This window comes from Furipterus horrens, unplaced genomic scaffold (genome assembly GCF_987537825.1).
Source record: "Furipterus horrens unplaced genomic scaffold, mFurHor1.1.pri manual_scaffold_1, whole genome shotgun sequence".
NCBI lineage: Eukaryota > Metazoa > Chordata > Mammalia > Chiroptera > Furipteridae > Furipterus > Furipterus horrens.
Genome location: NW_028327171.1, coordinates 107355875 through 107370430, shown reverse-complemented (window position 1 = coordinate 107370430; position 14556 = coordinate 107355875). Strand labels below are relative to the sequence as shown.

Below are 14556 nucleotides of genomic sequence, written 5' to 3'. Positions count from 1 at the left end.
AAATGTGTTTCATTTAGTGAGTGGAATTTTTTACATCCAACTCTTAACTCCCCTTTTTGGATGCAAGAAAACTTCAGTGGCCCTGACTGGTGTCACTCAGTGGATTGAGTGCTGGCCTGCGAACCAAGGGATCGCTGGTTCGATTCGTTTGGGGGTATGTCGGGGGTAGCCACACTTTTTTTAAAAATATGCTTTATTGATTATTCTGTTGCAGTTGTCCCAATTTCTTTTCCCTTTGTTCCCCTCCACCCAGTGACCCCCCTCCCTCCAGTTGTTCCCCCCTTAGTCCATGCCCATTAGTTTGCCTTAGTTTTGGTTCCCTAGCTTCTGTTGTTGGTTGTTGTGATACAGTTTTCATTTTAATGTTCATAGTTTTGATCCTCTTTCTCCTAAATAAGTCCCTTAAACATTTCATATAACAGTGGTTTTGATCTGATCAACTCCTTCAGTTTTACTTTGTCCTGGAAGCACTTTCTCTGCCATTCTGTTCTGAATGACAGCATCACTGGATAGAGTAATCACGGTTGTAGGTTTTTGCTTTTCATTCCTTTGAATATTTCTTGCCAGTCCCTTCTTGCCTGCAGAGTTTCTTTTGAAAAATCAGCTGAGAGTCTCTTATTGGGACCCCTTTGTACGTAATTCTCTTCTTCTCTCTTGCTGCTTTTAAGATTCTCTCTTTATCCTTAATTTTTGACATTTTGATTATAATGTGTCTTGGTGTGGTTCTCCCTGGGTCCAGTTGTTTAGGAACTCTGTACTTCCTGGACCTGTAAGTCTATTTCCTTCCCCAAGTTAGGGAAGTTCTGCTTCATTATTTTTTTCACATAATTTTTCCATTTCTAGTTCTTCTTCTTCACTTTCTGGCAGCCCTATGATTCAGCTGTTGGCCCACGTATAGCTGTCCCATAGGTTTCTGAGCCTCTGCTCATTTTCCTCACTTTTTATTTCCTCTTTCTGCACTGGTTGACTGTTTGTTCCTTCCCTATGTTCCGATTTGTTGATTTGATCCCTGGTTTTCTTTCCCTCACCACTAGTTTCATATGTGTTTTTGTTCATTTCAGCAGGACCAGCCTTCATTCCTTCTCTGTCTTGTTTAAGATCTGCTGTTAGGTCTGTAAGCACTTTTATAAGCAAAGCTCTGAACTGTGCCTCAGAAAGACTTCCTATCTGCTGCTTTGTTAGATTAGAAATTTGCTGTCTGGTCAGCTGCGTCACTGGGATCTCTATCATGATCTGTGCCATCCTGACCATTTTGTGTTTACCTTTGCTTCCTGAGCAGGGCTGTCACACCTCCTATGCTATAGGGGGCGGAGCCCCATGCACTCATCACAACTGGGTGACCCTTCTCACCATACTATGGCGTTTTCTGTGTGGGTGGGGGTCCAAGATGGATTCCTGCCACTCACTCTCTGCTGAGAGACCGGAGCCTCCTCCTCTGTCCCCACCCTCTGCAGGCCTCACAGTCCAAGGCAATGGGGGTCTGCCTTCCCTGGTGTTGGAACCGCAAGCTGACGGGTCTGGTCTGTAGCCGGGAGTGCTCCCCTGGCGCTTCTCGCCTCCCCTTAACTATGGGTGTCTGTGCTTACTGCAGTCCCTTTGCTGTCGCCAATGCCACCACTGCCACTGCCAGCACAGCTTGACCTCTCCTTTCCGGCCTCGCCCCTCCTACCTGTCCGGATGAGCACCACTTCTTTATAACTTCATACTTTGGACTTCCATTTATTTTCTGGAACTTCTGGTTATTTCTGGCTTTTCGGTAGTTGTATTTCTTCTTAGTTGTGGAGGGAGACGGAGCATGTCAGTCTAGGCCTCCATCTTGGCCAGAAGTCTCCTGTGTCGGGCGGGGGTAGCTACACATTGATGTTTCCCTCCCTCTCTTTCTTCCTTCCCCTCACTCTAAAAATAAATAAAATAAAATAACACAAAGAAAGAAAGAAAATTTCAGTGAATTGCGGTGCAAGATTGTTTCTAATTACTAATTTTCAAACACCAAGGATCATGGTAAACCTAGCTGGGGTGGGTTGGAAGGAGGTGTTGAAAATTAAAACCACAGTAATAGATTTTTATGCAAGATTTGCGGTCTGAGGCATCTAGTGAAAACATCTCTTAAAAAAATAAAACAAACCACCTTAGGGGCTCTTTTAAAAGTTTATTGTTTTTTCTGCATGAAAATAATTTCATAGGAGGTTAGGAATTCCAAAGCTCTTCTGGCTTTAGCTACTTTCTGTGATCAGCTTCTAGAATCCTGGGTTAAACCAGGCGTAGTCTGGGGGAAGAAGTCACCAGTGGGGGAGAATAAATGGGCCTTGCCTCTTAGATGGTCTCTAGCTCTTCCCCCACTTGAATTCAAACTACCCAGTGAATTTGGCCTCTTCTTCAATTGTGTTTAAATCATTACATTCCCCTTTCTTGAAATTTTCTCAGGTTTCTAGTTGTCTTGCAAATCAAATTAAAGTTCTTGTTGATGGATCCCAAGCTTTCCACCACTTTGCCCTTCTATTCTTCTCTAACCACTCTTGGCTCCTGCTAAGTTCATGTTCAGTCTCCAAATCAGGATAGCCAATGAAACTCACTCATCACATTAATTTCTTTTTGTGGGCTACAGCTCATATAATCCCCAGTCCCTGCATCTGTCGCTCATCAATAAACTGAGTTCCTTCTCACTTGCCTCTTCCCACTCAATTCTACACAGTTGTTGTCATACTGTGCGTTCCTTTCTGTGCTGTACTGTGGCCACTGACGATAGAGACCTGGGACTGTATCCGCAAACTTTAACACCCCCAGCTCTGTAAAGGGACAGGGGAAGGGAGGAGCCTGCTCAGCTGCACATTGTGAGTGCTTTTTGTTAAAATTTTTTATGTATTTGCTTTTGTTTTCCTTTTCCTTCAGGTACAGAGTGAAGACAGTGTCCTTCTGTTTGTTATTGCCTGGACAATCACAGAAATTATCCGTTACTCCTTTTATACATTCAGTCTATTAAACCACCTGCCTTACCTCATCAAATGGGCCAGGTAAAGAAGTATAGGGAATGAAGTCTAACTTTTGAAATGATCCATCACTGCAGTATTGTCTAACTACTGACTCTTAAGTTCTTCACAATAAAACTGTGTGAGATAGGGGTTGGGTAGAAATTTGATCTGTCGTTTTCATCAGGATAAGGAACTCTACTTAATTTTTATTATAGAAATCTTGTTTTAATTTTTTTACCCTTGTTATTGTTATTGAATCAGTTCTTTTCAGTTATATTATTCAATAGAGATTTGATGTAACATCCCTTTTTTGTCTGTATCAAATTTTAGTGACGAGTGGATTTTTGGACCAAGTCCAATTCTCCTGGTCTCAATTTTGCCAGCAAGTTATGACTCTTCAATTAATTTCTAATTAATAGCAAACATTAGAAGGCAATTCAGCTTATTATCAGTTTATTTACTTGGATTATTTTTACATAATATTAATTATGAATTGGATAAAAGGCTGACAGTTCATCTCTTCATCTGAACTAATCCATGGGACAGTTGTAAGGAGTTTTCTGAGTTGAAAAACACCATGGGGAGATTGAAAAAGCAAAAGGAGCAATTTTATCCTTGGGGCCCAAATGCCTTATTTCATAGAAGGAAAATAGTGGTTCCTAGACAATTTATAAGTTCAGTGAATAAATTAGAGATAGACTGGTTGTTTGCTACATCTCAAGTATATGGACTACTTTATTTTCTTTCTTTTTTTTTTTTTTGCAATAACATTTTTATTAGGAAAAGGGAAGAATGGGAAAAGCATAGGAGTTTCTAACCAACCTGGGCAGGCATTGTGAACCCTGTCTATACTGGTTATAGGGAAAGTTTATTGAACAAGCCCTGATTTTACTATTAGAGAATGATTCTTTTGTCCCTTGGCCTACAAAAAATTCTTCCTTTCACCATCCTCCTTAGCGTGGCTGAGGCTGGCAATAGGGGACATGTCTTCCTTTCATTGTCATAGATTTCTTAGCACAGTTACTGTACCTGGAATTTTGAAGCTCGGTGCTCACTGTTAGCCACAAAAAGCTGAAGACTTTTTATTTTTTATTACTAAAGTATAGTTGATAGACAACATTATATATGAGTTTCAGGTGTACAACAGAGTTATCCAACTATTTATATCTTACTAAGTGATTGCCACAATAAAATTAGTTATTTGTCACCGTACAACACTGTTACAGTACCAGTGGCTATATGTATTCCCTATGCTCTACTTTATGTCCCCGTGACTGACTTATTTCTTCACCTTTTTCACCTAATCCCCCTACTCCCCTCCCCTTTGGCAACCATCAGTTTCTTTTCTATGTCTATGAGTCTGTCTCTGTTTTGTTCTGTGTATTCATTCATTCTGTTTTTTAGATTCCACATATTAGTGAAATGACATGGTATTTGTCCTTCTCTGTCTGACACATTGCTTTGCATAATATCCTCTCAGGCCGTCCATCACAAATAGCAAGATTTTATTATTTTTTATGGTTGAGTAATATTTTATATATAAAATAAAATATTCTTTATCAGTGGACACTTACATTGTTTCCATATCTTGGCTATTATAAATAATGCTGCAGCCAAAGGCTTTTTAAAATCTGAGCTGATGGTTTCTTTAGCAATACTTATACCTCAAAATGACTTCCAGTTCATCCCATAGGATAAACTTCTCTCTGTATTCTTTTTGAAACATAGAGAATGGTTTCATTTTTTTAAATATTTTATTTCTTTACTTTTAGAGAGGAAGGGAGGGAGAAAGAGAGGGAGAGAAACATCAGTGTGTGAGAGATACATTAATTGGTTGCCTTTCACACGCCCCCAGCTGGGAACCTGGCCCACAACCCAGGCATGTGCCCTGACTGGGAACTAAACCAGTGACCTTTCAGGCCATAGACCAGTGCTCAGTCCACTGAGCCACACTGCAAGAATTTCTTTTAAAGTGAAAGAAATTGTGTGGATTCTTCCATGGGATAGTAATTACAGTTTTTTGGTTTTGTTTTTGTTTTTGAATGAAAAATTACATAATAAAATATTATGAATTCTTAATTTCTTTAAATTAGCTTATAGGACAGCATTTTAGTTTTCACAATAGCATGTACAGGTGTTTGAATAATTGTAGCAGTGTACACACGTTGAATGTGCTATTTCTTTTTCTGACTACAGACCAGACTTGGTATACATTGTTAGGGATTCCTAGACACATGCTCCAACACCCTCCCCCCAGCTCTCTGCAAATGTCCCTTCTCCACTCTCCCCTGTAGGGGAGGTTCAGTATGAACCATGCTTCAGTGCCCTGCTTTACCAATATTTGGCATCACCTTAGTTATTTCAGGGAATTGTTTTGAAGAGTTCTTTATTGAGTCAGGCCAAATGCTGAGGCTGACTGAACACATTTATTTTATTTTAGAACATTCAGAAACACACCTGCTATAGGTCCTTTCAGAAACTGGCTTGTAAAACTTGAACTTAAACGGTAGGTAAAGAGGAAAATGTATAAGTAATAGCTTTCTAAAATACCGACACTGATTAGAAGGGTGGGAGTATGTCTTTCTACTACAGCTGGCTTCGAGGCTCAGTAATGAATATTTTGTTTTGTTTTAGGTACACACTTTTCATTGTGCTATACCCAATGGGAGTGTCAGGAGAATTGCTCACAATATATGCCGCTTTGCCTTTTGTCAGAAAGGCTGGCCTGTACTCCATCAGCTTACCTAACAAATACAATTTCTCCTTTGACTATTATGCATTCCTAATTCTGATAATGATCTCCTACATTCCACGTAAGTAAACAGTTGTACATATATTTATTTATGTTTTAAAAATTGGCTCTGCAATAGCTAGGGGTAAATGCCTATGGTTGTTTTTATACCATGTCCAGGTAAATGTAAACCTAGTTCATTAGGAATTTTCCCTGGTAGTAATTGTAGAAAGACAAAACCTTTTCCATACAGCTGCCGAAATGCAGCCCTTCTCAGTGTATGCAGGTTTGAATCAGTGGCAACCAGGATAGGTAACTGTCTACTGGGGAAAAGCACTGAGTGGAAAACAAAAAATCCATTAAAGACTTACCTTGACTGTTTCTGTTCCTTAAGAACTTTTTATTATGGTATTGGAAAAACATTGTAAACAGATTTTTTACATTTTTACTATATCGGAATAGACAGTTATTTCATTTTTAAGGAATCAGTAGTTAACTGGAAACAAATAACAAAATAAAACAGATTAATTTATTTTTTTCTATATCTCTTATTTTCTTGTTTAGAAACAAGCACTAAAACCATCTGAACAGAACATAGTGTTCTCTTCAGGATAGCTTCCACTGTTTTAATAGTCCTGCTAAAGGACTATATTGAGTAATCAAATGTGCTTCTCAGCATACTTGGTAACAGACCAAAAAAATGCATATTTGAGGCTTCTTTGAAGTGAATCCTGTTTGCTGAGGAAGAGTTGTTTAGGCCTTTTCTTGAACTCTGATGTTCATTTGAAATCCTATGGTTGATTTCCACATATCCAAAAGGCTCTTGTTCTACCCAAGAACATATGTTTCTTCTCTGTTAGCTATTCCTGTAGCCATTAGGACTCTGAATGTTATTTTAGTCTACAGGTACCATATTCTCCCCTAAACCTCAGGTTAAATTCAGACAGGAGGGTTGGGCTTTTCTTGAGCCTACAGTATTAACTGCATGAATCATCCTAACAATCATAAGCAACATGTTTGTGTCCTTCTGTGGAAAATTGCATTTCATGTATTTTGAAAACACTACATCCATCTCTGGCTGGCATGGCTCAGTGGGTTGAGCGAAAGGTGGCTGTTGACTCCCAGTCACAGCACATGCCTGAATTGTGGGGGCCAGGTCCCCGATCGGGAGTGTGCAAGAGGCAACCGATTGATGTTTCTCTCCCTCTTTCGTCTTCCTTTCTCTCTCTCTAAAAAATAAAGTCTTTTTTAAAAAGAATACTAAATTAAGCTGAGAAAATAAAGAGATAAAAATATAATCCCTGGGTGAAATTAAAAAAAAAAAAAAACACCACCATATCCGGATTTCATGTGAATGTTTATTGTGGACAGAGTTCTGCTTTGCAATTCATTTCACGTTCTCTATTAATTATCATGTCCTCCACTTTGGTGCTGAAGCCATGGTGGCTAAAGGTCATCACCCAAATTACCAGACAAATAGATATAGAAGAGTCTAAAAATTTAAGTAATAAAAATTAACTTGTTTTCTTACCTTTCTAATATTGTTCCCTAAGAGTTTCATCTTCCAGTCTCTAGAGCAACAATACTTAGTTGCAGTTTTTCCACACTAGAATAACGCATATTATCCAGATTTATTTAAATTCATCATAAGTTTTTTGTATAAATAAAAGATGGATGCCATTTTGGGTAACTAGGAAAGGGTCAAAGAGGGTATCATGAAATCAAACCATTAACAAAATGCTGCCACAGTGACAGAAATCTGGGGCCCCTACCTGAGAGCTGATGCAGGATTTCTAGTTTGTCAGAGAACGAGAGGCTCCCGGGCAGCCTGAGTCAGTGCGTACCTCCTAGTCTTCTCTGTGTTCTGATGCCAACCAGTGCCCAGTCTTTGCCTCTTCCTGCTGACCTCATGATACCAAGGAGGGCCCTGGTCAGGCACAGGCAGTCCTCGCTAGTGATTGGATTCCTGAAGGAGAAAAAACCTAGTTCAGGTATATGCAAGGTCTTGCCTGAGTGAATACGTCTGCAACATGTAGACAATCAGGCAAGACCTTGCAAATACCTGATCCCGGGCAAGCGAGTTGGCCTTCCTTTTGTAATTTCAGCTTTTACTGTCCCCTACATGTGAGGTTTTCTTTCTTGGCTTTAAAAGAGATAAAAGAAAAAACACAGACTTCAGGGTGTACTGTCTTTCAGAGAGTTGAGCAGATTTCTCAAAGTCTGCTTTGCTTACCTCAGTTCCTTCTCCCTTTTATTTTCAGCTTTCTTTTTTTTTTTTAAATAATTTATTTACTTGTTTGTTTATTTATTTATTTCTAGAGACAGGGAAAGGAGAAAGAGAGGGAGAGAAACATCACTGTGTAGTTGCCTTTCCCTCGCGCCCACAACTGGGGACCAGACATGCAACCTAGTCATGTGCCCTGACTGGGAATTGAACCAGCAACACTTGGCTTGCAGGTCAACACTCAATCCACTGAGCCACAGCAGCCAGGGCTATTTTCAGCCTTCTTTTGTTAAGAGAACTTGGCTTGGTTAAAGTTTATAGTCTTTCTTCTTTTAAAAGTGGCTTAACCCTTGCAGACAATGAAAAAGGGTTGATTTCAAATAAAGATTAAAAGATTTTTTTCAAATCTCTGACTTCCAACCCATCTCAAGATGGCAGCCCAGACCATATTTCCTGCTATACATCATCATGTCTGCTGGCACCCACTGCACACCCGGCCTGCGCCATTTGCCCTGGGTGTTCTCAGTGGTTTAGGTTGTAATATTGTGGCCAGTTTGTGCAGTTTTTCCCAGGCAACGGCACATTTCTGTCTTTCCAAGAAATGCAGAATTAGGAGAGGTTGCTATGGACATATTGTCTTCTTTATCAAATTTGGTTTTCTTTCTACAACTTAAGTTTCTTTTAATCTTTTTAATCTTCATATATAGTCTGTCCAGAAGGTATCCAGCCATGTAATATGAAAAATAGAGACATTTATTAAAGAAGATACAAGATACAAGAAACATTGTACAGAGGACAATGACACCTCAGTCCCCTTCCAAGTAGGCACCTTGGGACCTCACACAGTTCTCCCACTTCCCATCAGCTGCCCCATCATATTTTCCTGAATCTCATCGATGGTCTGAAATCTCTTCCCTTTCAAAGGTGATTTAGTTTTAGGAAAACCCAGAAGTCGCAGGGTGCCAAATCTGGGCTGTAGGGGGTCTGAGTCACCTGGGTGATTTGATGTTAGGCCATGAAACTCTGAGCAAGACATGATGCATGAGCAGGTTCTTGTTGTGATAAAGCTGCCAGTCACCAGTTGCCCACAGCTGCAGCCTTCCAGATCATCTGAATAGTTTCTGCGGAGGAACATTCAAGCTGAACACAAAATTTGATACAGATTCATTGCTCTACTAGCTCAGTCATCATGAATGCAATGGCCACACAGTACACGTGCTCACTCATTGGTATCTATCGCCCCCACTGACTAGTACAGTGAAGTTGTCATTGTTCACACATGTGCATTCCAGTCCGCTCTCCTTGGATGCCATGTCACATCAATGTCACAAAAATCATTCTCAGTATATTAGTAATGGCTGGACTTTTTCCAGACATACCTCGTGTGTGTGTGTATACATATATATGTATATAGCAGCATCTATATTTTATTGTCTTGACCTATTTGCATTGATGCCCTGAATCCCAAATTGTGGCTCATGGGCCCTGGCCCCAGGAGTGTTCTTGAGTTGGGATGCTTGGAGTCCTTTGCAAGATGGCACTCCCATCTATGCTCTTGTGTGCAGTATCTGCAGGACTTAGTATATATCTAACTCTTACATACATTTTCCCTTCCCACATCAGTGAAAATTGGTTATAGAGTTGGGGTGAAAATTGGTTATAGAGTTGGAGCGAAAATTAAAAAGAAAAAAAGCAGCTAAGAAACAATCAATGGTGCAGGGTGACGATACCAAGCAGCTGGGCACTCCAGGTTGTCAGTAACCATAACCACACCTTTGATTTTGAGAAACTGAGTCTGAAATGTACCCCTGGCAGAGCATTTCTAGTTGCTCTCATCTTCTTACAGGAAGGTGGGCACAGTGACACCCACAATCCCCCACACCCACCCAACATACCCAGACACACACGCATTGCACAGCAGCCATCTCCATTCAGTGGGTGCTGCACTGGGAGAGCAGAAGGTAGAATTTAAATAGCCTGTTGTCAGGTTGAGACTCTCTTAGGGTTATTCTTCATTATAGCCCAATGTAGTTAAAAATAGTAACCATGAATCTGGAATTATTTCAGCCATTATAATTGGGTTCAGCCTGAACATGAGGGCAGTTCAGATGGAGACAGTGTCATCCAAGTTCTGCTCACCAGGAAGCCATTGCTAGAGCTATAAAGAACTTTCAGCCAAAGTATCCCCATCCCCCCACCCATCCGCCCACACACACACACATTTCTTTTTCTTAGGCACTAAGAAACCTCTGGAAGATGTTAAAGAATGAAAGGGCCACATCTGCACTCTGTTTCTGATATCTGACTCTGGCAGCCAGTAGGCCTTTGCCTACAGGGATGAAGGTATACTCGGCCATCACGCTCTAACTGCCTCTAAAGGCCTAATGAATGTCTGCGAGGTCCCTGTCCTCCCTCCCACCCTCTGACCTAGCTGGGAGGCTTTAGTCCCCTATCAGGGGTATTGTAATTAAATGCAACTAAAGGAAAAGTCCTTAGCATAATTTGCCACATTTCCCTTTACTAAAGCACATCTATAGAAATGTGAGTGGCCCCACATTTTTAAATGATTACAATTAGCATTCCTTATGGTTTAATTATATCTTTACTTCCAGTTTTTAGATTATAGAGCTTGTCAAATTTTCTGGCTGTCGAACCAAAATAGTTCTCTCACTGTTGAATTATATACATGAGCTGGGTCTTTTCTGTGAATGACTTTATGCCTGCAAATAGTGAGTGGAGTGGTTGGCAGCCCTGCTCAGCATCAGAGCCTCCTCTGCAGTTTATCAGATCTGTGCATAAACCCACTGATGTCTTGGAATACTTTGGGAGGCTCATTTGAAATTTGGCCAGCTTGGAACCCATTTACAAAGGAAGAAACTGTCAGACAGAGTTGGCAGTATTATAAATTACCTCCCCCAGATACAGGTTATTGTCTAAAAGACAGAAATTGGAGCTGTTGGGAAGGGGACGGAGGGGAGGAAAAGAAGGATAGTGTACAGTGACGACCATCTCACTGGAGTTTTTTACATGGTTAACATACTCCCCAGTTTACAGTAACTTTATGATGACCAGATACCTTAAACTGGCATTTCCCAGCCAGGACACTCTAGGCATTTGGGATGCGCTAATTCTTAGTTGTGTAGGAGCATCACATATTGTAGGTTTTAGCGTTCTTGCCCCTGTATGCTAAATGCCACTAACCTGCTTCCCCAAATGCTCCCCCCACAATTTCCAAACAATCCCTAGGGAGGCAGCACCATCCAATTCATTTAAGAACCATTACTTTTTTTTTTTTATCCTCACCAAAGGAAATGCCTGTTGATTTTAGAGAGAGGGGAAGAGAAGCATCAGTGTGAGACAGAAACATCGATCGGTTGCCTCTTATACACGCCCTGACCAGGACAAACCCGCAACCGAAGCATGTGCCATGACCAGGAATCAAATGGTCCCTGGGATGATGTTCCAACCCACAGAGCCACACCAGCCAGGGTTGAGAACTATTACTTTTAAAAGCAGTCTATAAATTACCAAGGACAGAATCTTCAGTGACTAAAATACTGGCCATCTTTATTAATAAAGACTTTTGCTACATTCAAACCTGGCTTAGTTCTATTCAGATCAAATATATAAGCACTCCTTCCCATTCAAGAACAACCTTTCTCTTGAGGCTGGAGCCTGGTCCTGACTCTGTCCATGATTTGCAGTGAAACCCCAGACAAGTTGCCTATGCTTTCTGGGACTTGAATTCCTCCTCTCAAACAGAAATAATAACTCCATCACTAGAATTCTTCACCCGCTTGTTGTGAAATAAGAGAGTGAGTGTAAAGGTTATAAGAGTATAAAGAATATTATTTGGCCCTTGCTGATGTGGCTCAGTGGATTGAGTGCCTAGGTTGCTGGCCAGGTCCCCAGTAGGGGGCGTTCAAGAGGTAACCACTCATTGATGTTTCCCTTTCTTTGTCCCTCCCTTCCCTTTCTAAAAATAAATAAATAAGTAAATAATTTTTTAAAGAATATTAGTTGGACTTCTGGTCAAGATGGAGGCATAGGTAGATACACTTTGCCTCCTCGCTCAACCATAGGAAGAATTAACAACCGGATCTCAAAAACAAATAACCAGAACCATCAAAAATTGAGTTATATGGAACTCTTAACAACCAAGGAATTAAAAAAGCCACATTCATCCAGATGGGTAGGAGGGGTGGAGTCCTGGAGATGGGGCGGAGAAGCAGCAGCAGAACTGACCATCCCACATTTATGTGTGGTGGATAAAAATCAGGAGGGAGTGAGCGATCCTGGCCCCAGGCCAGACTGCACAGCCCAGGGTTCCAGAGGTTTTTACCTCTGGCTGTAAAAACCAGTGGGAGTTGGGGCAGCAGATGAAACTGCCAGATTTTCACCACCTAAAGGGCCCACATGGCCTTAGAATGTACACAAACCCCAGGGCAGCAGCTAGAAAGGCACCAATCACATATGGGAAGTTGCTGAAGTGACTGGAAAAGGGGTGAGTGCTGGGCAAATTGCCAGAATCCAGGCAGTGGCATTATCCCCTCTATGAGCCCCCACCACAAACAGTGCCACAAAACAGTGAAGTGGGTGGCCCCATCCTGGCAATTACTAAGACTCCGCCCCACACAATTTACATGTGCCTTTGCTACAAAGACCATATACTAAGACAGTAGAAACAGCTCTACCTAATACACAGAAACAAACACAGGGAGGCTGCCACATTGAGGAAGCAAAGAAATATGTCCAAGTGAAAGAATAAAACCCCAGAAAAAGAAATAAATGAAACAGAGATAACCAACCTCTCAGATGCAGAGTTCAAAACACTGGTGATAAGGACACTCAGAGAACTTGCTGGGTATGGCGAAGAAATGAAAGAAATAAAATGAAATAGAGAAAAATATACAGGGAACCAACAGTGAAGGGAAGGAAGCCAGGGTTCAAATCAATGATTTGGAACAAAAGGAAGAAATAAACATTCAACCAGAACAGAAGAAGAAACAAGAACGCAAAAAAATGAGGAGAGGCTTAGGAACCTCTGGGACAACTTTAAACATGCCAACATCCAAATCATAGGAGTTCCAGAAGGAGAAGAGGAAGAGCAAGAAATTGAAAACCTAGTTGAAAAAATAATGAAAGGGAACTTCCCTAATTTGGTGAAGGAAATAGACATACAAGTCCAGGAAGCACAGAGTCCAAAACAAGTTGGACCCAAAGAGGACCACACCAAGACACATCATAATTAAAATTTCCAAAGGTTAAAGGTAAAGAGAGAATCTTAAAAGCAGCAAGAGAAAAGAAGAGAGTTCCCGTAAGACTATCAGCAGACTTCTCAAAAGAAACTTTGCAGGCAAAAAGGGACTGGCAAGAACTATTCAAAGTGATGAAAAGCAAGGACCTACAACCAAGATTACTCTATCCAGCAAAGCTACCATTTAGAATGGAAGGGCAGATAAAGTGCTTCCAAGACAAGGTAAAGCTAAAAGAGTTCATCATCACCAAACCATTAATATATAAAATATTAAAGGGACTTACTTAAGAAAAAGATCAAAACTATGAACATTAAAATGACAACAAACTCACAGCTATCAACAACTAAATCTAAAAAAAAAAAAAAAAATAAGCAGACAACTAGAACAGGAACAGAATCATAGGTATGGAGATCATTTGGAGGGTTATCAGCTGGGAAGAGGAAAAGGTACAGAGATTAAGAAGCATAATTGGTAGGTACAAAATACAGGGGGAAGTTAAGAATAATATAGGAAATGGAGAAGCCAAAGAACTTACATGCACAACCCATGAACATGAACTAAGGGGGGGCTTGCTGGAGGGAGGAGGGGCAAAGGGGAAAAAGTTGGGACAACTGTAACAACATAATAAAATATACATAAAATTAAAAAAAAACTAAAACGAATATTATTTGGCGGCTCTGTGGCATCAAGACTGATAACAATAGTGACAGTGGTGTCTGTCCGGCCAGTGCACACCAGCTTTCCTCCTAGACTAATGCTGGGAAAGGTAAGTCTCTCTGTTTTTATTCCCGTTCCCGGGGCCCACCTGTCACTGTCTTTGGTTGCTGGATGATAAAGTATCAGAAAGTTATAGAGGATCTTCCTTAAGTCCCTGTGCTTTAAATGGAACATGCAGTTTTAAATGATCTCCTTAACCAATTCTTTCTTTTCTTTCCAGTTTTTCCTCAGTTATACTTCCACATGATACACCAGAGAAGAAAGGTCCTTTCTCATACTGAAGAACACAAGAAATTTGAATAGTTCCTGTTTCCTGAACCCCTCAAAAAACAAACTTTTCAATGACAAAAAAATGCTGCAAACTTTTTGAGTTCCAATAAGTTTCATAGAAAATAAGAACTATTTTTAAAATACTAAACAAAACAAAACAAAAACCAAAATCCAGTGTCACACAGGCCTGGGATTTTATAAAATTTAAAAGTAAAAAGTTTTTTTAAAAAAGCTCTTACATAAAGCATCCTGGCCAGTCCATTAGGCATGCTTTTTCAACCAGAAGTTCCCAATAGCTATGATGGCGCTAGAAAGGGATTTGGCATTTTCTCCCCCCAAACCCCCACTTTCCTTCATGTATCTGATAAATAAAGATCTGCAACACTA

The 14556-nt window shown here is 40.5% G+C and overlaps 1 protein-coding gene across 3 annotated transcripts in view; it reads left to right on the top strand.

Annotated features, from left to right (window-relative positions):
* HACD2 (3-hydroxyacyl-CoA dehydratase 2) overlaps nucleotides 1–14556 on the top strand; it is a 108854-nt gene extending 94298 nt beyond the window's left edge. For all 3 annotated transcript variants that reach the window (XM_090277570.1, XM_090277586.1, XM_090277577.1), the window contains 3 exons: nucleotides 2890–3011; nucleotides 5604–5782; nucleotides 14120–14556. In XM_090277570.1, the coding sequence (XP_090133696.1) occupies nucleotides 2890–3011; nucleotides 5604–5782; nucleotides 14120–14202 (384 nt within the window). In that variant the 3' untranslated portion in view covers nucleotides 14203–14556. The remainder of the gene's footprint in view (nucleotides 1–2889; nucleotides 3012–5603; nucleotides 5783–14119) is intronic.